Genomic DNA, 25,523 nt, shown 5'->3' on the forward strand with positions numbered 1-25,523 from the left:
TTTTCTGACGGCCCTCACAGGCTAACAGGGAAGGCAGCACGATGCCTAAGGAAGGCATTGGGCTGCCGTCCCAACCACCAGGTCCCCGTTACTGCAGCATGGGGACCCGATGGGACAGGGAGAGAGATTCCTTTACACACCCTGCACATGCCGCAGTCAGCGCTGACAGTGCACAGTGAGGGTTAAAGCGCCGGCATCTGTGTGTTGACCGATGCCGATGCATACATCAGGGCTAACGGGAACAGGCGTCCTCTGCAGCTGACCTGGCAGACGCAGCTCCTGCACCCGCCCAATTCCTGCACCGTAGCACTAAGGCGCTGGTCGGGAAGTCACTTCCCGCAGCAACGTACTATTACAGTGCTGGTCGGGAAGGGGTTAATCACACTTAGTGATTTATTCCCCCCCCCCCCCCCCCAAAAAAAAATTCTTTGAATTCACGTTAAAACAGTCACTGTCAGATGGGTCTTGTAGCGGCTTTCTACCAATACTCATTGAAATAAACATAAAAGTGCTGCATGTACTGTATGTTAATGGTGGAGTAAGGTTGCTTAGATTCCTTATTTACCTGTGTAGAAGAGAATCCTCCATATGGGTTCTGCTGCTTGTTCAACCAGTTCACAGTCTGTGCAGCTTTGCCTATATCTGGATCTGGACCAGACATATATGCTAGAAGCATATAGGAGGTCATCTCCACCTCTGCTGATGGAGCTCTGTACCAGTTTGTGTCTTCAGAAGGAGGAGTGGAATCCCGCTTCCAGTGCAGCTGTCCATCTGTAGGGTGGTTTGAATACACATATAAAGATGAGCGGTGGTGCATAGAAGTCTGGCTTACTAACACATAGGCCATCCTCCAAATTTTTCAACACCTGTGTATCAAATGCAGTGCAACTTAATACACATCTGAAATGCTGCAGATTTTTTGTTTTTGTTTGACAGAGTTTCATATTATGAATCAATTAATAATGTACAGGAATCGATGATCCCTTACTCTTTAAACATTATTCTAAGGACTAACGTAACCCACTAATGTTAATGATATAGGGAATATTAGATGTCACCCCAGAGTTGCAAGTATGAATGCAGTCAACCTGTAGCTTCCTGGGTTCATAGACCCAGATGCTCTGCAGTGATACTTTTGCAATTTACAACATGCAGAAGATTATGCCATATATTATGCTGTATTCTTCAAGCTAAGTATTCACTTCTTACCTCCCCTCACTGCTTTTTTCTCCAGTTTGTCCATTAAAGTTTTCCTGAGTTCATTATCCCCACTCAATGTGAAGGTGTAGGCCAGCAGAGTCTGGGTATATACATTGCTGACATCCACAGAGGCTTCCCTCAGACAGGCCAGAGAATTACTCACTAACGGATTCTGAGAGGAAATAAAATAAATAAATATTAAATATTTTATTTCTACTAGTTAAAGTAGCGGCAAATATTTACATGTGGCTTGCCAATGTGTTCACATGTGGTTTGCATATTTGTCTAGTTCTGGTATATGATCTCCAAATGATGCTTAAAGGAAGATTTCCAAGTGCATTATGCTCATCAAATGTCCCTTCCTTGCTTAGGGGTTAGTGATTGTATGCAGGTCATGAAGGGTTAAACAGTCAATATCTGGTTTCTCTAGCAACCAGTAATGATGAAGAACCTCAATAGAAAGATCCACTAACCAAGGGCAAACATATCCCTTTTCTAATCTATTTTTATGTTCTTAATACATATATATATATATATATATATATATATATATATATATATATACTCACATAGGTGAATAAATATTTTTTAACTTTTCTTTTTTGAGTGTGGTGCCTATTTACTTTTTTTCATCTATCTACCTATCTGTCATTCTAATCCTGCCTGTAATGATAAGCAGATAACTGCTTTAAAGTGATCTGTATTTGTCTACTTCTGGATTTTGCCACACCATCACCATAAGATTCATAAAGGAAGGTTTGTAAGTGCATTACCCTCAGCAAATTTCCCTTCCTTGCTTTAGGAGTTACTGATTGTAGATGCATTAACTGCCATTACCGGCTGTATAGACTAAAAAGTGACGCCTATTATTAGGCTTACTGGCCAGAGCAAAAACTGCTGAATTTTATAAGGGTTTTTAATACAGATATTGACATGGAAAATGAAAAATAACATCAACAAAAATTCTTAAAAAATTTGTGTAACATAGAAACACGATTTAAAAAGGTAATTTCTAATAACAAATTTCACCTTCTTTGTTCTCTAATGTTTCAGAGCCTGTGAACAGGCTGTAAAAAAAAGAAATTAATTTGGACCCACTATCCCACAGAGCCCCATAGCAACCACATGGGCTACCTTTATAGTAAATGTCCAACATACTTTCTCCCACTTCCTTGGTCCACATTCGGACAGTTAGGTATGGTTTTAGCCCCCTTTTTCTGAACAAATGCAATTATTCAAGAAAATATGGTAATATCTGGCTTGCAGTCAAATGCTTTTTCTTGTCAAGACTTACAAACTTACCTGCACATCTATCCCAGCTTCCAAAAGGGACATAGTAATATACGTAGAAAGTGAAATTTCATCTTCATCTTCATCTTCATCTACTCCCCCCTGAAGCACAAAGTAATATGTTTTACATTTTTGTGACAAATCAAGTTATTCGTAATCTTTCATTTATTTATTACATATTGGAAAATTACCAAAATTACCACTGTGCCAACTAACTGGCTTGGCTTTTGTCTCAACCTAATAGCCTAGTAGTCCCTGGTATTTACTCTTTACTCCCTGTATAGGGATGTCGACTTTGCTGCAGGGAACCAACCAGGCTGCTTCCTCCTGGAGTAGTCCTAGCGTAGTTGGCAGCTGATGCATGGGGCACCAAGCAAAAAGGATTAGGTGACACTCAAAGTCAGGAAACAGGTGTAGGTCAGGGTGTGCTGAGTTTGTGCATATCTAAGAAATGAATCCAAAATCAGGGCAGACAGAGTTCAAGAGTATCCAATTAATCAGAGCACGCAGCAGATTATCAGAATTGGTAAACAGGCAGAAGTTTGGTACATGAAAGACAGGATAGAACACTTTCAGAGGTTAACTAGACAACTAGAAACCTAAGCTCTGGCAATGAGTGAGAGGGTAGAGCAGCATTTACATTTACATATGGCAAAAGCTTATTATAGCATATTGAAGGTAGCAGAAATGGAAGTAGTCGTTTCTCAATGAATAAAGTTCTTAATATCGATTGACATGGAAGGCCGATAAAAACAGATGGTCATACATCTGACACACCTTTTAAAATAGGTTGTCATTATGAGACACCATTTAACCTATTTTCATGTTCTTCATGTTTGAATTCCTCATTCCTTTTTACCTATTTTTGCAGTTTGAAATAGATGTCAAATTTTATCACATTTGGTCTGTACTTGACATACCTTCATGGCATTATTGAAAAGTCTTCCCACACTCCAGAAACATCCACTGTCTAGTTGGTTTTTTTGCAGCCAGGAGAAGGAATGTTTCAGGTGACTTTCATCTATAAAGATATAATGTCGAGCTTTGCTGAAAGATTTCACTACAAATCCAGTCAACCTATGGAAACAAATTGGAGATATATAAATGGCCAATGTGCACAAGCATTGTATAGTCCATAATCCTATTCATCATAGACAACTCCTAATATGGTGGAGATCAGCTGATTGATGCAGGTCCATGTTGGAAGACCCCAGGCAAATCCACATTTTTGCTCTACAAAAGCACTTTATATTGGCTCTTTATATTGGCTTTCAGCTTTCTTCATTGATGTGTTATGTAAAATTAGCTTTCCTAAGCCTATTTGATGACAGTGGATGTAAAATGGGCAAATATTTTCCCCAGAAACTAAGAGGAGCATTGACTGGGTTACGATACTCCTCATGCATACGCTGCGTTTTCCATTAAAACATGTAGTGCCCCAACCAAGGCCTCTCAGGAAGCCAAGCAATGTTTCTTTCCTCAGCTCCGCTAAAGGATAATACTGGGAAAATCTTATTATGAAAAAGCATTGATTGAACAGTTTGAGGCTACCATCCAAAACTTTGTGGGAAAAGTAGGGGGAAATTGATCTATGAAGCACAAGGACATACAGTATGCATAAATAAACATGCTACAGATAAGCAAATCAATTCTATCAATTCAGAATTCATCCTAAAATTTCCTTAAAAAAATGGGATTTTAACCAGAACACTTAAAATTTGTTTCAGGTCTGCTTTCTTAAGCTTTTTCAAAAATTCAATTCATATCTGAATAGATTCTGGACTAATCAAATGTGCTCCATTTAGCCTAACAATCTAAAATATAAAGCTGAGTGTATGTGTGTGTGTGTGTGTATGTCCGCTAAAGGAATCCGCATCGTCGCATTTACAATCACGAAATTTGGCACACAGGTACATCAGGTTTCCGGGAAGATTTTAGACTAGGTCTCAGCTCTCTAGGATGTACCGTTCGTGAGATATTCCCCCCAAAAATGCGTTAGCCAATAGAATCTTGGTCACATGACCCTTATCAGCCAATAGAAGGTCGCAGGTCCTCCAACCTCCATATACACAGTTTTATTCCAGGTTTCCATAACTACCCAGCCACTGCTGTAGGATAGCTTTAAAGGAAATCTGTCACAAGGATAATTGCTATTGAAGTAAAGCCATGGCCTAATAGCACTTAAAGGAAACCTGTCACCGGGATTTTGGGTATAGAGATGAGGACATGGGTTGCTAGATTACTGCTAGCACATCTGCAATACCCAGTCCCCATAGCTCTGTGTGCTTTTATTGTGTATATAAACTGATTTGATACATATGCAAATTAACCTGAGACGAGTCAGAGCTTGAAAATATGACTCTTCTCTGGTCACACAAGTAAGATATGACTCTTTTATGTTAATTTGCATATGTATCAAATCAGTTTTTTTACACAATAAAAGCACACAGAGCTATGGGGATTGGATATTCCGGATGTGCTAGCGGCCATCTAGCAGCCCATGTCCTCAGCTCTATACGCAAAATCCCGGTGACAGGTTCCCTTTAATACCTTATTTCAAGATGTGCTTTTTATTCCAGCAATAGATGTTTTTATCCTCTGAAAATCCAGTTTATTTGGTATGCAAATGAGCCAGTAAGGTGCCCAGAGGGGCCTCACTCTTGCAGAAAGGAGCCCAGACACGCCCCCTGCCACAATGTGTCTACCCTCAAAAGACTTAAAACCCTGCCCCAGGTCCTACTAAACCACGCCCCTTATCGGTTTAGTCCACGCCACCTCCCACTCCTGAGCCAAAAGGGATTGAAAAAATGAAGGTAAAAATCAACTTCTGTCAGTTGCAGGGGTGGGAGGGAAGGTGACTTTCTCCCTGCAGCTCACACTCATACAGAACAGTGCTGCTGTCTTAGAGTGATGTGTTCAAAAGGATACGCCCCCGATCCAGTTAGGCCATGCCCCCTCCCACACCTCAGCTGACTGAGATTGAAAAAATGAAGTTAAAAATCAACTTCTAGGTCCCGCTAAGCCATGCCCCAATCTGGTTAGGCCACGCCCCTCCCACTCCTCAGCTGACGGGGATAGAAAAAATGAAGGTAAAAATCAACTTCTGTCAGCTGCAGAGGTGGGAGGGAGGGTGACTTTCTCCCTGCAGCTCACACTCAGACCGTACAGTGAGCTGTTCAAAAGGACACGTCCCTGATCCAGTAAAGGCCACTGTTAAGGCGGTGGGCCCCTGTGGAGGTCGCTGTCAAAGGGGTGGTTAGCTGTGAAAGTCACTGTTAAAGGGGAAGGCTGCTGTAAAGGTCAAAGTTAAGAGGGTGGGCTGCTGTGGAGGTCCATTTAATGGACGCGGCACTGTGGGGAGGTCAGTGTTAAGGGGTGGGGGCTGTGAAGGTTACTGTTTTGGGGGCGGGGTGCTGTAGCTATCACTGTTATAGTGGATAGTGTTGATATCTTTTAACGACACACACAAACATTAAATGAAATAGATTAAATATACCCAAGCGAATCCGGATCCTTCAGCTAGTTGGTATATAAATCTTCCTAGTCTTCTATTTTGTCTAAAAAGCCTCATCTAATAAACATGAGTCTTTAAGAGAGACCCACCCTACCCAATATTCAACTGAAAGTGAGGCATGCAATCGAGTTTTTTTTTCATAACAACTAGAATATCCCACTTCTCTCAATAAGACATGCAAGTAAGCTCTTCTTCCAAAAAATCAAAAGAACTATAATGTCTCAAGAGAAAATTGCCTTTCTTAGTCGACTGGCCTTGGAGAGAACTCTCTGTTGTGCTCTTTATCATTAGGGACACCCAAAAAAATTTCATGATAAGTTCAAACTTTTTGCAAACTTCGGGAAGAATTCTAAACCAGTAAAATTGATTTGCTCATCCATAGTTTTCCTCTGTCTCATTATTCTAATTGCCCACATAATGCCATAGTTCAAAAGAAGAATTATTTACTTGTTATAAATAGTCTTGTCCTGCTGTCTGTACCTGGACGTGAACTGAAATTCTAAAATTCAGGGTTTCAACATAGCTTAAAGTTTCATGCACAGCAAATATAGCTATGGCCAAATCCACTAACCATGTGTTTCCTTCTTTGTCATTCTTTCCAAAAGCACTGTATGACCCATCATGATGTTGGTAGGTCAGCTGACGCTTATACCCTGTGACAATCAAGAAAAAAAATATAACGTAAAAGCAGTCATAAAAATCTAATCATGCAAACATCTATTAATCGTATTTCTATCTGTCTGTCTATCCATTCATCTGTTGATTAACTGTATCTGTAAATGTATCACTCTATCCATTTGACTTTCTATCCATCCATTTTGTCTGTCTATCTATATCTTTCATATTTATATATCTACCGTGCAGTCCATAATCTACAGAGTAGGATTAGAATTTATACCTAAACCAGTTGAGTCCATTATAGTCTATAAATAAAATATAATAGTAAGCAATGCAGAATTTCTTACCGCTCTCCAGAAAATTCTTGGCTTTGCTCAGGATTTCGCTGTTCAGTTGATGAGTCTTCTCCAGATAATTCAAGATATAGATATTAGGAGCAAAGAGAACCATGTTCTGCTCTCCACATCCATATGGCATGGCCAGAAGACGATCAAGGTTCTGCAAAGCTGTGCCTATGATATCTCCTGCAAGGTAATAACAAAATGTCTACATTATTAGAAAATGGCTATATACATACAGTACAGACCAAAAGTTTGAACACACCTTTTCATTCAAAGAGTTTTCTTTATTGTCATGACTATGAAAATTGAAGATTCACACTGAAGGCATCAGAACTATGAATTAACACATGTGGAATTATATACATAACAAAAAAGTGTGAAACAACTGAAAATATGTAATATTCTAGGTTCTTCAAAGTAGCCACCTTTTGCTTTGATTACTGCTTTGCACACTCTTGGCATTCTCTTGAAGAGCTTCAAGAGGTAGTCACCTGAAATGGTCCTCCAACAGTCTTCAAGGAGTTCCCAAAGATGCTTAGCACTTGTTGGCCCTTTTGCCTTCACTCTGCGGTCCAGCTCACCCCAAACCATCTCGATTGGAGGCCAGGTCATCTGGCGCAGCACCCCATCACTCTCCTTCATGGTCAAATAGCCCTTACACAGCCTGGAAGTGTGTTTGGGGTCATTGTCCTGTTGAAAAATAAATGATGGTCCAACTAAACGCAAACCGAATGGAATAGCATGCCGCTGCAATATGCTGTGGTAGCCATGCTGGTTCAGTATGCCTTCAATTTTGAATAACTCCCCAACAGTGTCACCAGCAAAGCACCCCCACACTATCACACCTCCTCCTCCATGCTTCACGGTAGGAACCAGGCATGTAGAGTCCATCCGTTCACCTTTTCTGCGTCGCACAAAGAAATGGTGGTTGGAACCAAAGATCTCAAATTTGGACTCATCAAACCAAAGCACAGATTTTCACTGGTCTAATGTCCATTCCTTGTGTTCTTTAGCCCAAACAAGTATCTTCTGCTTGTTGCCTGTCCTTAGCAGTGGTTTCCTAGCAGATATTTTACCATGAAGGCCTGATTCACACAGTCTCCTCTTAACAGTTGTTCTAGAGATGTGTCTGCTGCTAGAACTCTGTGTGGAATTGACCTGGTCTCTAATCTGAGCTGCTGTTAACCTGCGATTTCTGAGGCTGGTGACTCGGATGAACTTATCCTCCGCAGCAGAGTTGACTCTTGGTCTTTCTTTCCTGGGGTGGTCCGCATGTGAGCCAGTTTCTTTGTAGCGCTTGATGGTTTTTGTGACTGCACTTGGGAACACTTTCAAAGTTTTCCCAATTTTTCGGACTGACTGACCTTAATTTCTTAAAGTAATGATGGCCACTCGTTTTTCTTTACTTAGCTGCTTTTTCTTGCCATAATACAAATTCTAACAGTCTATTCAGTAGGACTATCAGCTGTGTATCCACCTGACTTCTCCACAATGCAACTGATGGTCCCAACCCCATTTATAAGGCAAGACATCCCACTTATTAAACCTGACAGGGCACACCTGTGAAGTGAAAACCATTTCAGGTAACTACCTCTTGAAGCTCATCAAGAGAATGCCAAGAGCGTGCAAAGCAGTAATCAAAGCAAAAGGCGGCTACTTTGAAGAACCTAGAATATGACATATTTTCAGTTGTTTCACACATTTTTGTTATGTATATAATTCCACATGTGTTAATTCCTAGTTTTGATGCCTTCAGTGTGAATCTACAATTTTCATAGTTATGAAAATAAAGAAAACTCTTTGAATGAGAAGGTGTGTCCAAACTTTTGGTCTGTACTGTATATATAAGAGTGACTATATATACTAAACATGTACAGTATTATCCTATATATGAGAAAAGACCCTGTAGTAGAAATGTAGCTATAAATACAATATTGAGGTTGGTGAACATAATAGAAAGTGCATTAAATATTTGCCCATGTGGCCCCAGAATCCAATATTTCTGATGGTGCCACCTGATGAAGAGATCCATGCATTGTAGACCTTACCCAACACTGTTATGTAAGCTCTTTCAGAATCCTCTAGAATATTATCAGGGATCTTCAGAGATATCTCTTCTACTTTAGGCTGGCCTAAAATATAATAAGAAAAGATTTTATTAGCGTATTAACTAAACATTGCATTTTTTTAAATGTAACATGCCCATCCAATTGAGTAAACACTATAGTCATTAACAGTAAAGGGGTTGCATAATGTGAACATTTATGATGCATAGACAAGATATGCCATAAATGTCCAAAACGTGTGGTTCCCACACTTATCGCAAGAACGTGGGAACTAGAGATAAGCGAATTTTTCAAAAATTCTGCTTTGGTAGTGAAATAATACTGTGAGTCTGTATAACATGAAGATGACAGGCGTCGCTCTTAGAATTACTGCACACTTCACTTATTAGGGCAGTCACAGGACCCAAACTCACTAAATAACTCAGCCTTACAGGTCGATGTTAGTGCCAAGAAGAAGAGCACTTATTTTACATCGTCGCCAGCTGATTCCACATAGATGTCTACAGAACCTGTTCAATTAAACGCGTATACTGTCACACGTGTGACAGGTGTTAGAAGGTCTGAAAGACTGGCTGCACATGAGTAATCTGACAGCCTCTTTTGGTTAAACTTTGTCTGTGTTTTGCTGGTATGTCCACACCTCCTGTTCAGGTGTGGATCATGTGATCTTTACTTCCCCCTATTTAGTCTGACTTTACCCATCACTTCTTGCTCTGGATAGCTTCATTTGGCTTTAGAAGAGCTGGAAGTTAAGTGTTCCGATTGTTATGTTTTGTATCCCCCCTGTTGTTTACTAGGCCTCAGTGAAACGCTGGTTCCTTCACCAGGGAAGGATCGGGTTGTCTCTGCCCTATCATTACCTTTAGGGCATCCAAGGGTCTCCAGGGTTTTCTAGGCTCCTGTGTATGGGCATCTCTACCATCGAGAGGTGCCCATATGGATAGGAGTTAGGGCCAGGATCAGGGTTTTTATAGGTGGTGACCATTTTCCTTTCCTAGCGGTGAGGCCTAGTGTCTTTCCCCTTTCTTCTTCATGTCTTTTTGTGTTCTACTACATCCATGACATATACAAGTAGAGCCCCCTGAACAGAGTGGAGAGCAGTAAGTTTGTTTTGGCGTCACTGATTTGTGACCTCTCTCTGATCTGTCAGAACAATAACCCCAAAAAACCGAACCATACGCCTTCACTTGGTCAGCATTTGCTCAATAATCCATCAGTATTGCTAATGCCCCAAAAAAACAGGAGTAGATTTAAAACAGAGATGAAACGTGAATGGAATATTTGCATGTATTCTGTGTTTTGTAACCCACTCCTGCTTTTGGCTACCAAATCATAAGCCAATTATGATGGGACCATACAAGCCTTACAGCTGCTACACAGACAGGAGGTGGCGGCAGCATGAAGCAGGAACAGAGTGGCACAAAGACAAAGTGTGGAGGTGTCAGCAGCATGAAGAGGCCAGAGTAGCACTACAATGAGAGATTGCAGAGGTGGCAGCAGTATGAGGAGGCCACAGAGTGGAACAAAGACAAAGTGTGGAGGTGTCAGCAACATGAGGAGGCCAGAGTAGCACGACGATGAGAGATTGTGGAGGTGGCGGCAGCATCAGGAAGCCAAAGAGTGGCACACTGATAGAGTGTGGAGTTGGCAGCAGAATGAGGAGGCCACTGAGTGGCACAATGACCGAGTCTGTAGTTGTCAGCAGTATGAGGATGCCAACTAGTGGTATAATGACCAAGTCTGGAGTTGGCAGTAGCATGGGGAGACCACAGAGTGGCCCAATGACAGAGTCTGGAGGTGGCAGCAGCAGCCGCATCAGGAGGAGGCCACCGAGTGGTGCAATGACCGAGTCTGGGGGTGGAAGCAGTATGAGGAGGCCACTGAGTCACACAATGAACGAGTCTGGAGGTGGCAGCAGCATCAGGATGCCACAGAGTAGCACAACGACGAGAGATTGTGGTGGTGGCAGCAGCATAAGGAGGCCACAGAGTCGCACCAAGACAAAGTGTGGAGGTGTCAGCAGTATGAGGAGGCCACCGAGTGGCACAATGACAGAGTCTGGAGTTGGCATCAGTATGAGGAGGCCACCGAGTGGCTCAATGACAGAGTGCAGAGGTGGCTTCAGCATCAGGAGAAGGCCACAGAGTGGCACAATGACATAGTGTTGAAATGGCAGTAGCAACAACAGCATCAGGAGGATACCACAGAGTGGCAAGGTGACATAGTGTGGAGATGGCAGTAGCAGCAGCATCAGCATACCACAGAGTGGCAAAGTGAAATAGTGTGGAGATGGCAGTAGCAGCAGTAGCAGCATCAGGAGGATACCACAGAGTGCAAGGTGACATAGTGTGGAGATGGCAGTAGCAACAGCAGAAGCATCAGGAGGATACCATAGAGTGGCAAGGTGACATAGTGTGGAGATGGCAGCATCAGCATCAGGATACCACATATGGTGACGCTGCATATGTTGACGCAGAGCTGTGTTGCCAACATTGGCACCCTCACCACGCTTCACCTTCTGCCCACATTCTACATTTGGCCATGTTAATCTCTGGCGGCCTAACAAAAAACTGCCAGACTGCCGAGTAGGAGATTTTCCCCCCCAACAGTCCACACTGACTGACTGCTACAGCTGCTGCTTCCGTGAACCCCTGCACCACAACTTCCCGGGCAGGTAGGCTGCTGCGAAGCAGGTGGTCTACTCAGGGCACGTTTGGCTTCCGACCTCCCACTGCTGCCACCCTGCTGACTCCCAGCCATGCTTTCAAGACATATAACCGCCGACGTGAACTGAGAATATATTTTTCTTTTTGTACTGAAATAGGCCACTAAACGCTTTCAACACATATAACCACTGAAGTAAACTGAGAATATATTTTTATTTTTGTACTGAAATACAAAATAACACATATAACCTGCTCACTGGCTGACTGCTACCGCCACTACTTCCATGAACCCCTGCACCACTACTTCCTGGGCAGCTGGGCTGCTGTGAAGCAGGTGGTCTACTCAGGGCACGTTTGGCTTCCGACCTCCCACTTCTGCCACCCTGCTGACTCCCAGCCATGCTTTTAACACATATAACTGCCGACGTGAACTGAGAATATATATTTTATTTTTTTACTGAAATAGGCCACTAAATGCTTTCAAAACAAATAACAGCCGAAGTGAACTGAGAATATATTTTTCTTTTAGTACTGAAATACAAAATAACCGCTGCACTGACTGACTACTACCGCTGCTACTTCAGTGAACCCCTGCACCACTACTTCCCGGGTAGGTAGGTAGGCTGCTGTGAAGCATGTGGCACGTTTGGCTCCCGATCTCCCACTGCTGCCACCCTGCTGCCTCCCAGCTTTGCATTCAACACATATAACCGCTGATGTGAACTGTGAATATATTTTTCTTTTTGTTCTGAAATAGGCCACTAAACGCTTTCAAGACATATAACCGCCGAAGTGAACTTAGAATATATTTTTCTTTCTGTACTGAAATAGGCCACTAAACGCTTTTGCTACAAATAACTGCACCAGCAAAGTGAATCTATTTTTTTATTTCTGTACTGAAATAGGCCACTAAACACTTTTGGCACAAAAAACTGCACCAGTGAAGTGCGTATATATAATTTTTTCTATAGTGAAATAAGCCACTAAACGCTTTTGCCACAAATAACTGCACCAGTGAAGTGCGTATATTTTTTTCTTTCTGTACTGAAATAGGCCGCTAAACGCTTTTGCCACAAATAACTGCACCAGTGAAGTGCGTATATTTTTTTCTTTCTGTACGCTTTGAACACATATAACTGCAGAAGTGAACTGAGAATATATTTTTCTTTTTGTACTGAAATAGGCCAGTAAACGCTTTCAGCAATAATAAATGCACAAGTGAAGTGTATATTTATGTTTCTTTCTGTACTGAAATAGGCCAGTAAAAGCTTTCAACACATATAACTGCAGAAGTGAACTGAGAATATATTTTTCTTTTTGTACTGAATAAGTGCACCTGTGAAGTGCATATATTTTTTTCTTTCTATACTGAAATTGGCCACTAAATGCTTTTGCCACAAATATCTGCAGCAGTAAAGTGCGTATATTTTTTATTTCTATAATGAAATAGGCCACTAAATGCTTTTGCCACAAATAAGTGCACCAGTGAAGTACGTTTTTTTTTCATTCTGTACGGAAATAGGCCACTAAACGCTTTTGCCACAAATAACTGGCCCAGTGAAGTGCGTATATTTTTTTCTTTCTATAATTAAATAGGCCACTTTTCATATTTCAATAGGCCACTTTTGATATCCTCCCTTAACAGGAAATTCACATTCGTTGCAAATCAAATTTTTCCTGAAATTCGGATCAAATTTCACTTTGACTGATTCAATTCACTCATCTCTAGTGGGAACCCATCTCATGGCATTGTAAATGTAGCGGTGGCTGTGCATATGCAGCTCTTTCCTTTCACTTTTGTGGGAGTTCTGAGTGCATTTAACGTTTTTTCATAACTCCCATAAAAGTGAATGGATCAATAGGTATCCAATGGACAAAACATGGCGCTGCAGAAGAATTGTGTAACTTACCTGACAAAGGGGTTTGTTGAATCCTGAAATGTGTTGTCTGTACACCCAATACAATTTTCATCACGTTAACCCAGAGGTGGGACCCATACCTATCACACTTTTATGGCCAATCCTGTGGTTATGCCACTAATGTCCAGAAGGAAATACCTCTTCAACTCCCCATAACTGTGTTCCCCTTTTTTCCCAATGCCACTTCAAATTTGCAGAAATCATAGCCTGGAGGCAGTAGTTCTCTACAGTAGTTTTGTCCCTTGATACTTTGCTCAAATCATACCTATCAAAAGCTAAAGTTTTATAGATCCATCAAAATTGTGAGCAGGATTCATGAGAGTCACAAATGCAGTCCTGAGGATACGGGTAAAGTATGGGAGAGGATAAAGACTGTGCCAGATGCAGCAGCATTCATGTTTTGGGCAGTGATGTTTGCCTGTCAATACCCTTACATCAGCTACAGAGCGCAGCCTGGAGAAGATTCATTGACAACAGCAGAATACACAGGGCTACCAAAATTTGTAGTTGTCACTTTCAAAGGGAACGTATTAAAAGTGTCTACAAAAAATAATACATTTCATGCATATTATCTACACCAATTTTCACTTAAAGGGGTTGTCCCAAGAAAAATATTCTACAGTTTTCAAACTATGGATCTGAATACTTTTGTAATTGCATGCAATTAAAAATTTTGTATAGCTACTGAGTTTATTCAATAAAATGTATCTTTATAGTGTCACTTAATTCCTTATTTCTTTGACCTGCTCATTAAGAAGGCCGCACATGCTCAGTTTCATCTTTCAACTGCCTCCTGAGCTGTTATAGGGAGAGCTGAGACACACCTCCTGAGCTGCAGCAGAAAAGACACTCCCCTTGAGCTGTCAGCTAGATATCAATCTAGCAGAGAAATGAATGTGGAGATCTTGGGATCCATATGAGGTACAGGGCTGGTTCTAGATTTGTTAGAAAGAGATTGTCCTGGACTATATGATATCTGGTTTTCATTTTTTACATTATTCATGGGATAACCCCTTAAAATAAATTAAAAAAGGTATTTAATTAGTTTACTATAATATCCCCTTACCTCCATCGTTGATGCAGATCAGAGAGCTCTGTGCTTTCTCCACCAGGACACCACCAGGCTGAAGAGACCAAAAAATTATTTAATATTTTTGTACAATTGATGTATGTACCAAATATAGAAAAAATAATAATAATCACCCAGGAGGACCTATGTAGGGAAGTAACGTCCTACATCAATCAGGTCATGTGCTCTGCTGCAGCCAATGACTAGCTTCAGCGGTGCCGTTTTCCCAAGTTGCACTTAACCCAACAGGGACATGTCGCTTAGGTATATGTCAGCGATGAGGTCTGTCATTGGCTGCAGAGGTGCACTTAACCCTGTCCATGCAGAAAGTTTATATGTAGGGATCGGAAGTGCAGTGCAGATAGCCTACAACCAATGGAGCTGGAACCAAGTAACATCCCTTCACAGGTTTCACTGGGTTGAAAAATATATATTGTGGACACCCACTAAATGTAAGTTCACACAAGGCAGCTAATTGATGCCACAGCTTTTTTTTTTGTTGCTAACCTGCAGTGACTTAACCTAGTCTTGCTGTTTGACAACATATATTTCTTTACATAAAGAAGGCACCTGTAAGGTGTAGAGGAGATATCCTAGAAATTGTTGGGACTGCTTTAATGCTAATATGTTTATATTAATAATGTGCGAATTGTATTTGTGCGCTTTTTTTACCATTGCAATTTTGGAGCCTAGGATCGACTGTTGCTGCCAAAAATATATATTTCACTATGCCTTTAAATATGTTAATTGTATTATGGTCATTTCCTATATGTAAAGTGTGGTGGTCTATCTAAGATGGCTTCTTAATATTGGCCATGCCCTTTCCAATATGGTGCTACAGGTGTTTAGTCTGCAAAGATTGATTCATGGTTGTCCTGATGCTAACACTAGCCACAAGATAACTATTATTGCTGTACCAATTGCCTCTGGGCCAACTTGCAGTATTACAACTCAATTGCACCTACACTGCACCAGGACATCACCGGCCCTACCCACACCTGACCATGACTACATGGCAGCTGTGTCGGTGTGTAGTCAAGGCTTTTTCTCTAGGGTAATAATTAGCTATAGGTTGAGTGAAATACATTTTTGACCCAAATGAAGGAAACGTAAGCCTGATGTATAATTCCCATCCCTTTCTTTTGCAATGAAAATAATGCACACTTACTTGTACAAGTACTGCCTTTACAATGGTATCAGTTCTGCCTTTTTTAGGCACAACAGGTATCTCATTTCCACATAATTCTTTTGTGTCCAAAGCTTCTGTCTTTACAGTAATGTTCATTTCTCCTGAAAAGGTTTTAGAAAGTAAACGACATAAGAGTAAGGCCTCATGCACACAACCGTGCCGCTTTTTGCAGTTCGCAAACCACAGATCTGCAAAAAACGGAAGCCGTCCGTGTGCCTTCCGCAATTTGCGGAACGGAACGGGCGGCCCATTGTAGAAATGCCTATTCTTGTCAGCAAAATGGACAAGAATAGGACATGCTATATTTTTTTTGCAGGGCCACGGAACGGTGCAACGGATGCAGACAGCACACGGAGTGCTGTCCGCATCTTTTGCGGCCCCATTGAAGTGAATGGGTCCGCACCCGAGCCGCAAAAAATGCTGCTCGGATGAGGACCACAAAAATGGTCTTGTGCATGATGCCTAAAACAGTGTTTATATGAAAAATATTACAACAGACCAAGAACAAGAATGTTAATTATAAAGATGAAGCAAATATATTCATTATTTACTATGGATATTTAGAGCAGTGCTTCTCAAACTGTGAGGCACCCCCTTGTTGTTGGTGAAGTGCAGCTGGGGTAACCATTGTCACAGAAGAGATAACTCTTTGGGTGCAATAAAATTTGGTTTAGAAACATAATTCAGCCCTTTTGTGTTTTTAAGCTGATTACTTTGTATCCAACAATCGGAAAACCCTACTGGACAGCTGATTTCTCATGGGGAAGTTGTGCCTATTATCATAATGTACAGATTCAAGAATAACTAATCATTTATACCAGTTCAGACTTTGTCCCACATTTCTTGTGATTCCTTTTGGACAAACAAGAGAGAGACCCACACAATACCCCACTGAAACATAAGATGTGCAAGACAGCTGTCTTTCCAAAAGAATACTGTTACAAGAGAAAATTACCATAGTTAGTTGAGTGGCCTTTTGGCATGCTTTTGGGGCTGCACTTTATTAAGGAGGCTGCCTACTATGCATAAGGAGTATTGTAGTCCAGCAAACACTGCTCTTCATTTCTGGGAAACGTATGCAAATTAGCATATCTTACATCTGCTAACATAAGATATGTCAGGAAAGCTATTTTGAATATCGTTCTCAGAAATGCAAAGGTATGCAAATCGGCTTTCTTTCCAAAAAGAAAAGTACATTAAACCTATCTGATGCCAGCTTATGTAAGCTTTGCTAAGTTCCCTACATGTTTCTCAGAAATGCAGAGCAGTGTTAGCCGGAATAGAATATTCCTCAATGAGAAAATGCAAGGTCACTCAGTTAACCAAAGCAATTTTACACAAGTTAGAAGGCTGACATGTCAGCCTGGATTTGTGGGAGGGGCGGCTGCCCTCTTAAGCGCCGGCCCCCGTCTCCTCAGGGCGCTTCCGGATTACCTCTGTCCGCCTGGAGCGCTTCCGGATTACAGTCGCTGAGTCAGGAGCCGCCTCGCCTCTCACCTGGAGTCCTCAGTGGTCTGCTCGCCGCCACTACATTGCCTCCCTCGTCTCCTGTCCTCGGGTGAGTCTCCTGTCCTCGTTCCTCCGCTTCACCTAGTTGCCTTCAGCATGCGCCCGCATCTGCTCTCCTAGCAGCGGCACTTCCGGTCGCGATTCGGCGTGCGTTCCACGAGGATCACTATATTACACTGCATCGGCAGTCCTATGTGTCAGTGTGTGTTTTTTTTTTTTTTTCTCCCTCCTGTATGTGAAGGTCCCATGAGGCCTATGGCTAGGAATTATGCAATAATCACTTCTGGTTGTCAGCTCCACACGCGATTGTATTAACCCCTGCATAACATTTGTCCATAACCTCATGTCTTCAAATTGTCATCTGATAAAATCAGGGTCGCCCTGTTCTCTCCCAGCAGCCGGTTGCCAGTTTCTGTACATTCCTTCATCTAATGCCAGCCATACCTTCCGTCACAGTGTACGCTCTTTATTTGTACATCATGTGGGTATTCGTTCACGGCCAAGCATATGGTGTTTCTGGATGATTATTTTAACACACTTGGGATATTAGTTTGCCACTTGTTCCGGCTGCCTGCGGTTCCCTTGCGGTGCGCTCACGGCCTTTACTGCCCCGGCACAGTCCCATGTTCCGCCTGGTCCTGTTTGTCAATCTGCCAGCTGGTGCAGGGTTACCCCCGTGTTCCAGTGCACAGCTAGGCAGCTTTTTCAGATTACGGCTGGTCAGCCTGGGGATCATGCCGTGGCCGTATTGTTCGTCATATACACTTTTTCCCCTCTCCCTGTCTTCTTTGTTTGCATCATTGTATCTGTCAACAGGTCAGGCCTGGCCTTTTCATGCTTCACTTGCTGTGGGTTTCATCATGTGGCAGTCTGTCCGCCGGTTCCTGTAGTGGTTTGGGGGTCATCCTGTCTGTCTACCTCTGTCAGCCTCGATCGCCCAGGCTCGTTCTACCTCTGTCCGCCTGGATCTCCCAGGCTCGTTCTACCTATGTCCGCCTGGATCGCCCAGGCTCGTTCTACATCTGTTCGCCTGGATCGCCCAGGCTTGTCCTCTCTGTTTGTTTCGTCCTTCCGCCTCATCCGGTTCTTGTCCTCCTGTGTTTAAGTTCCTCAGTCTCAGTCCCCTGCGATGACACCTCCTTCCAGCGCACCCTGGTCCTGTCCGCTCCAGTTTGGCTGGTTGCCAGGCCCCGTCTCTCACTATTAGTCTTGCCCTGGTTCGCCCAGCCTTTGTTCAACTTGTCAGCCTGGTACATCCAGGTCCGGTCTGTCTATGCGTATCTCACCTGTCCTGGTTCTCCCAGGTTCACCATCGCATAGGTTCGTCCAGGTTCTGGCTGTCATCTTCCGGGTCCGCCGAAGCCTCCTCCACTCTTCTCGGCTGTCCGCCACCTGGCCACGTGGGTAAGTATTTCTGAGTCCACATCGTGTCAATTCCCTTGGTTCGCTCAGGCTCCATCCGTCGTCACTCCTGCCATTCTCACCTCGGTTCTGCACTTCCGGGTTCAGTCCGGTCCGTATTTCTCGCCCCTCAGCTAGGCACACCCCGTTCGCTCAGGCTGGCTGCGTTCACTTATCTCCCTTCTTCAGATCGTCCGTCCATCCTCACCTCGGGTCACCTAGGCTCCACGGGTCTTCGCTCAAATCTCTCTTAAGGGCCCCCCCAGTCGCAGCTTCGGTCCCCCAGGGTGTAGGGATCGCTCCACAACTTTCTGCAGTTCGGTCCTGGTTCAGTCACTCCTGTTGCCTGTGGGGTAGTTTCTTCCATTCATGGCCAGTCCGCCCATTCTCTACCTTCCGCACACCCTAGCTGCCTACGCTCACTCGTTCCCGGCACGCGCGAGTTTTCGTTCATCGACCAGTACCGTCTGGTCCCCGGTCAGTCTGCATGTTCCCTCTTATTTCTTCCAGGTTATAGCCGGCAACTTCGTCCGACACGTTGCCCAGGTTCGGGTTCGTTATACGTCTTTTCAGGCATTTTCCAGCAATTTCAGGTACATTTCCAGGTTTCCCCAGGCCTCTCTTCTCACGGCTCCAATCGTTCTACCTCCCATACAGACTTTGTCATCCAGGGGTGTCTTTTCCTCTACAGGTCCGAGCATGTCACGGGCCTTGGACATGGATGACGCCATGTCAGTTCCAGAGTCTTCAGTGTCAGGCCAGTCCGGCCCAATGTCCTTGTGAAGTTGGACGATCCCAAAGCTGGTGGCGGAACTCAACAGGAGAGGGATTCCACACCCGGCCTCCGCTCATAAGGCAGAATTATATAAGCTACTGATGACCAGCCCAAGTCTGTCGGGTGTCCAGTCGGGGTTTACATCCATCCAGCAGTCACTGTCCCAGCTACAGGCTACTATCGACTCCCTGGTCAGCTTGTTAGCGGACGTACAGTCCAGGGTGACGGTGCTGGAATCTCAGGCCCCCACGTCTCCCCCAGGCATTAAACCCTTTGACGGTTACCATGGCGTTGCAGGTCTTTTCCTCAGGTAGGCCTGGGCTCAGCCCCCAGGTGGCGCCGTCGCATTTCATTCCCGACTGTATCAGAAAAGACATTCTGGCAGGGAAGGACGTGAACTTGGCGTCCATTCTCATCGCCTCCCCAGATGTACCCGAGAACGGGGTGATCAACTGTGGCAATGTTTCACTCATGCTCAGGGTCAAGGACTCAATAGGAAGCTCTCAATCCCCGAGTTTGTTCTGGCTTTTAGCCTTTTCAGGGACTTCCTTTGTTAAGCCTAGCCCGCAAGAAGGGAAGAGTTGGATACCTACCTGTACCTCGTCACCGACCTTGGTCATAAGTATGGCGGCTCGTCGTTCTACGACTATCACCGCTCCTTCTCGGCAAATGCTGCGGCTGCGCTGGTCCAGTTCCAGTTCATCACCAATTGGGCCAACATCGATATGGAGCTATTCTGCAGCCACTTTGCGGGCCTCAGGGCTCCTTTGTGTACCATATGCCAGTCCATATTCCACTCCTCCGACTGGTGTCCCAACACTGTCAACCCCGCCCAGGCTAGGTCCCTGCCTCACAACCGGGCACCTCCGGGGTGGACAAGCTTGGTCGCCCTATAGTGTACCTGGGTAGGAGCCAGGTCTGTAATAATTTCAATGCGGGCGGATGCGCCTTCAACAGCTGCAGGGCTCTCCACATCTGCTCCTCGTGTTTCAGGGCTCATCCTCGTTCTGCCTGCCCCAAGAGGTCGGTCAAGCAGTCCTGACTAGCCGACATTAATGTCAAGCTACTCAGTGTCCTTCTGCAGGACCATCCCGACAGGGGGTTCGTCCGGTTCCTGTTGTCCCGGTTCACGGAAGGCTTCCACACAGGCCTCATTGCCCTTCCTCAGACCTCTTGGGAGGGCAGCAACTTGCAGTCTGCCACTGGAGACCCATTGGCGGTTGAGGAGTTGCTCCTGTCGGAGGTCGCTAAGGGGTTCCTCATTGGCCTGCTTTATGTTATCCCCTTCCCTTCCTGGCGTATCAACCCGATTGGTCTGGTCTCTAAAAAATCGTCCAATAAAAAGCGCTTGATTTATGATCTTTCTGCTCCTCATGCTTCTGCCACACCCAGTCTCAATACTCTCATTCCATCGGAAGAATTCTCAATGCAATATTCCTCTATTGATGAGTCAATTAAGTCCATCGTGCTCTCTGGCAGGGGTTCTTGGTTGGCAAAGGCGGATATCGCTGATGCCTTCAAGCTCCTTCCTGTCCAACCACAACTATGGGGGTATTATGGACTCAAGTGGGCTGGTCGCTATTACTTTGCGAACAGGATCACGTTTGGGTCCAAGAGTAGTCCATGGTTGTTTGATCAATTTGCCAAAGCTTTGCATTAGATCCTCCTTCATCATGGTGGTTTGCCTACCATCACCCATTACCTTGATGATTTCCAGATCATCGAGGGTCCACGTGGCGGGTCAGGCAACCTGGATACTTTGCTCCAAATTTTCTCTAGTCTACAGGTTCCGGTGGCCCACGCCAAGACTGAGGGTCCCGCCACCAGGGAAACGTTTCTGAGCATCATCCTGGATTCCATCCGGATGGAGGCCAGCCTCCCGGAAGAGAGGCTTGCCAGCTGCCGGGCAGTGATTTCCCAAGCCACGTCCTCGGGCTTCCTTTCCAGGGTTGAACTTCAATCTTTGCTGGGGAGGCTCAATTTTGCCTCCAGGATCATGCCACAGGGCAGGGCGTTCATCTTCAGGCTGCTCCAGTTGCTGCCTTCGGCTCCCGACCAGGATAGCATCGTCCATCTGGACACCCATGCCATGGCGGATTTGGCCATGTGGTCACTATTCCTGTCCCGGTGGAACGGCATTTCCCTCTTTGTACCTTCTTGGGGGCCATCATCCCCCACAGTTTTTTTCTGATGCGGCTGCATCCCGCTGGTTCGCTGCCATCCTTGGAACCCATTGGATGGCTGGCCAGTGGCCCAATGAAGTCCGGTCGGATCCCGAAGGTCTGAGCTCCTCTTCCCTGCTAGAGCTTTATCCTGTTGTGGAGGCCGCCCAAGTGTGGGGACACCAGTGGGCCAATGCGTCCGTCATGTTTGTCACCAATAATCTTGCTCTGCTCGACAATATTTTGAAAGGCAGGGCGAAATCCCTCAAGATCATGTTCCTTCTCCGCAAGTTAGTGTGGCTCTCCCTGTCCCATAATGGTGATGCCAGATGATGCCAGAAGCAGATCCCACGGGGTCCCCACCCCCAGCCTTCAATTCCCTGGTGATGGATTAGAATCCCTTCTCTTACACGCCAGGAACCTACTTCAACATTCTCTCTCCCCCAACACCGCCAGGAATTACCAAGCCGGCCTCAAAATGTATAAGTTATTTTGCAGGTCTCACCCGCAAGGTACTCTGGATGATATACCCTATTTATTGGCTTTTATCGCCCATTGCCATCTCCACTGCAAGCTTTCATACAATACCATCAAACTGTATTTAGCGGGGATCCAGCACTGCTCCATGCTCCACAGTCCAGGCGGGGGTTCAATTTTTTCAATTTAGGCAGTCAAGGCTGCACTCTGGGGAATCCGGAAAAGTGGGAATGCCTCCCCTGCCCGTAGACAGCCTGTCTCCGGTGAAATGTTTAGAAAACTTTCTGCTGCTTTGGATGGTCATCCTTTTGGGCCCTCTCACAGCTTAGTCATCAAGGCAGCTATGTACCTTGGGTTCTACGGTTTCCTCAGGCCAGGCGAATTCACTCGCGCCACCTCCAGGCATGAAGGGCTGCAGGGTCAGCAATTGACCTGGGCCCAGGACCATTTCATCCTCCATCTACTTTCCACCAAAACTAGCCAACATGGCCCTCCCTCGGAGGTCCAGTTTTTCAGGAACTCTAATGATTGGTGCCCAGTCGGGGTCCTTCAACAGTTGTTGGCTCTGCTACAAGACACTCCCCCCGAATTCCTGCTGTTGCTTTTCCATGAAAGTAGTCTGTCTTCTGTCCATTCACATCCCATATCAGGACCTTGGCGGCAGGCCTCGGGTATAACCCCCTCACCATCACCGGTCATTCGTTCCGGTCATTCGTTGGGGCGGCTTCCAAAAACAGGGTCCCGGACCACGTAATCTAAAAGATGGGGCAGTGGTGGGCCTCTTGTTTTGCCAGGTACATTCCTAACCCGAATGTCGAAATATCCCAGGCTTTTTGTAACCTCGTGCTGTGAAGGCATATTAATTGGTTTTCACACTTTCCAGTCTCCTCGCTCATTTTTTGCCCACTTCTAGGCTTACCCACGCTCCTGGCTCCCGGCACAACTCAGCCAGCTTAGGACAAGGGTTTAGGTGCTCCTCCTCGTCAGTTGCCTTTAGCATCTACCACAAGTTAGAAGGCTGACGTGACCTGGATTTGTGGGAGGGGTGTCTGCCCTCTCTTAAGCGCCGAACCCGTCTCCTCAGGGCGCTTCCAGATTTCACCCACCCACCCACCCAACCCTTTTTCCCTCAGTTCCCTCTAGGGTATGGCCACTTCTAGGCTTAGCCATGCTCCTGGCTCCTGGCACAACTCAGCCAGCTTAGGACAAGGGTTTAGGTGCTCCTCCTCGTCTGTTGCCTTTAGCCTCTACCACAAATCAGAATACATGAATTTCGAGAAATTTGCTCATCTGTGCTAGAGAAATAGCTTTCACTACCTTTCCTCCTACCTCTAAACATTCTGAGATAACTGGCATGGGCCTAACTAGAAAATAAAATAGCATTACTTTGCTAGGCATGGTAATTAACAAAATGTGTGGAAAAGTAAGGGTAGACACATCTGCAATAGTATTATATAGCATCCGTTGAAATGAATGGGCCTATTTTTCTAAACGAGGGGAAATCCTCCTCTGTGATGTCCACATGTCCTAATATGCATATGGAGAGGAGTTTCCTACTTAAGACAACCCCTTTAAAGCTAAATATAAAAAAGCCATTTCTGTCGTTCAGTCAAATTAATGCAAAAATTCATGTACTGCATCTGGCTAAATTGTTGTCCTACAGTGATTTATGTTCAGTTCAGAAGCATGCATCCAGGTGTTGTGGTCATAAGATAGAAGCTGAAAAACAGCGGGTTGTACGTCCAATATGTTTTTTTTTTAAAAGGCTGAGAATAGTTTCAAATATTAAAATAGGCTACACTCCTCTCCCTGATCCTTCACCACTACTGTTCCTATGCTTCCCAGTCCCTCATTGGTCTCTGCTTCCTGGTCCCGCCTGACAAACATGAAATGACTGCTCAGTCAAACACTGGCTGAGATGGGTCACCTCTGCAGCTAGAGACTGGCTGAGCATTCATTTCTTTGTCAAGAGGGGCCAGGAACAGAGATTGATGGGGTTCATGAAGAATAAAAACAATTAAAATAGTGTAGCATGACTTATTTTTAGAGATGAGCAAAGTATTTGAAAATTTGATTCGGCTGCTTCGCTAAATAAAAAAAAAATGCTTTGTGACGAATTACTTAGTCACAAAGTGCATTTCTATGTAAGTAGTGGATGCAATGACAGGGAGCTGTGTTTGCGCCGCCCTCGTCATTGAACCCTTTAGAGGCAGCGTTCATACATGATTGCATGATTGCAGCACCTGATATACATAACATAGTGTAAAATAAAAAAATAAAAATTAATTTATTTTATTATTTTTCATCAGTTGCAGCATTTAAAAAAGGTTAATTGGCTTGATAAACAATTTAACAAGTATATTCTCAGACTTAGTCATACCTAGTTTGGAGGCTTTCATGTTCCAGTAGAAAGTTTTGCTCTCCTCTGCGCAGATGCAACTGCTATATTCACACTCAGCACAAGGTTTCTCTTGTAACTCATCAGTAGTCTGCAAGGTGGTTTGCACCTGCAAATAAGGGTTTGAAGATAATGAGTATAATATATACAATGAAAGCTGTATCTAGACGGGTTTGGGTTCATGGACAACTTGGCTGACTTCTCTGTCGGCTACAGACTCTACAGTAGTGACGGACTGGGAGGGTGCATCTGATCTGGGTAAAAAAATGGCTAGACAGCTGGAGGAGCATTTAAACTAAGATCTGGAGGAGGATGGGGGCTCATACTAATAAGGGGTTAGATAGTGTAGATAGAGAGTGGGATATAGGAGGGGACAGTGGGGATTTAGTGAGAAAAGTAGGGAGGTGACTGGGCAAAACTGTACACGGATGAGCTGCTGATAATATGGGCCTGCTACATATCAACAATATCAACCTAGGTACCCACTAAATCACAGACATTCACTTTACAGGAACTGAATGTGAGAAATTAAATAGTAATTTGAAATGTATTTTCACAAATGCCAGAAGTCTAGCAAGCAAAATGGGGTTGCTGGAAGCTATGGTACTGGAGGAACACATAGACGTAGTTGGTGTAGCTGAGGCATGGTTGGACTCCTCACATGACTGGGATGTTAATATTCAGGGTTTTACACTATTCAGGAAAGACAGGGTCAATAGAAAAGGCGTAAAGGCGGTGGTGTGTGCTTGTATGTGTGGAGTCATATGAAGGTGAGTGTGAAAGAGGCAATTGTGGGTGAAGATGGTGAGGATGTTGAAACCTTAAGGGTGGAATTACAAAGGGATATACACACTGAAAGAATAATACTGGGTACAATATATAGACCCCCAACATCACAGAGAAGATAGAAGTTCAACTGTAAAACCAAA

At 44.3% G+C, this 25,523-nt stretch overlaps 1 protein-coding gene across 3 annotated transcripts in view; it reads right to left on the reverse strand.

The window, feature by feature from the left end:
* LOC122940792 (alpha-2-macroglobulin-like protein 1) overlaps positions 1-25,523 on the reverse strand; it is a 231,912-nt gene that overhangs the window by 28,886 nt on the left and 177,503 nt on the right. For all 3 annotated transcript variants that reach the window (XM_044297555.1, XM_044297554.1, XM_044297553.1), the window contains exons 20-29: positions 24,577-24,703; positions 15,852-15,973; positions 14,681-14,738; positions 9,012-9,095; positions 6,970-7,146; positions 6,576-6,657; positions 3,411-3,567; positions 2,503-2,592; positions 1,210-1,372; positions 566-771 (exon numbers count right to left, since the gene is read on the reverse strand). In XM_044297555.1, the coding sequence (XP_044153490.1) occupies positions 566-771; positions 1,210-1,372; positions 2,503-2,592; positions 3,411-3,567; positions 6,576-6,657; positions 6,970-7,146; positions 9,012-9,095; positions 14,681-14,738; positions 15,852-15,973; positions 24,577-24,703 (1,266 nt within the window). The remainder of the gene's footprint in view (positions 1-565; positions 772-1,209; positions 1,373-2,502; positions 2,593-3,410; positions 3,568-6,575; positions 6,658-6,969; positions 7,147-9,011; positions 9,096-14,680; positions 14,739-15,851; positions 15,974-24,576; positions 24,704-25,523) is intronic.

The sequence above is a fragment of the Bufo gargarizans genome, chromosome 6, assembly GCF_014858855.1.
Source record: "Bufo gargarizans isolate SCDJY-AF-19 chromosome 6, ASM1485885v1, whole genome shotgun sequence".
In the NCBI taxonomy this organism is placed as follows: domain Eukaryota; kingdom Metazoa; phylum Chordata; class Amphibia; order Anura; family Bufonidae; genus Bufo; species Bufo gargarizans.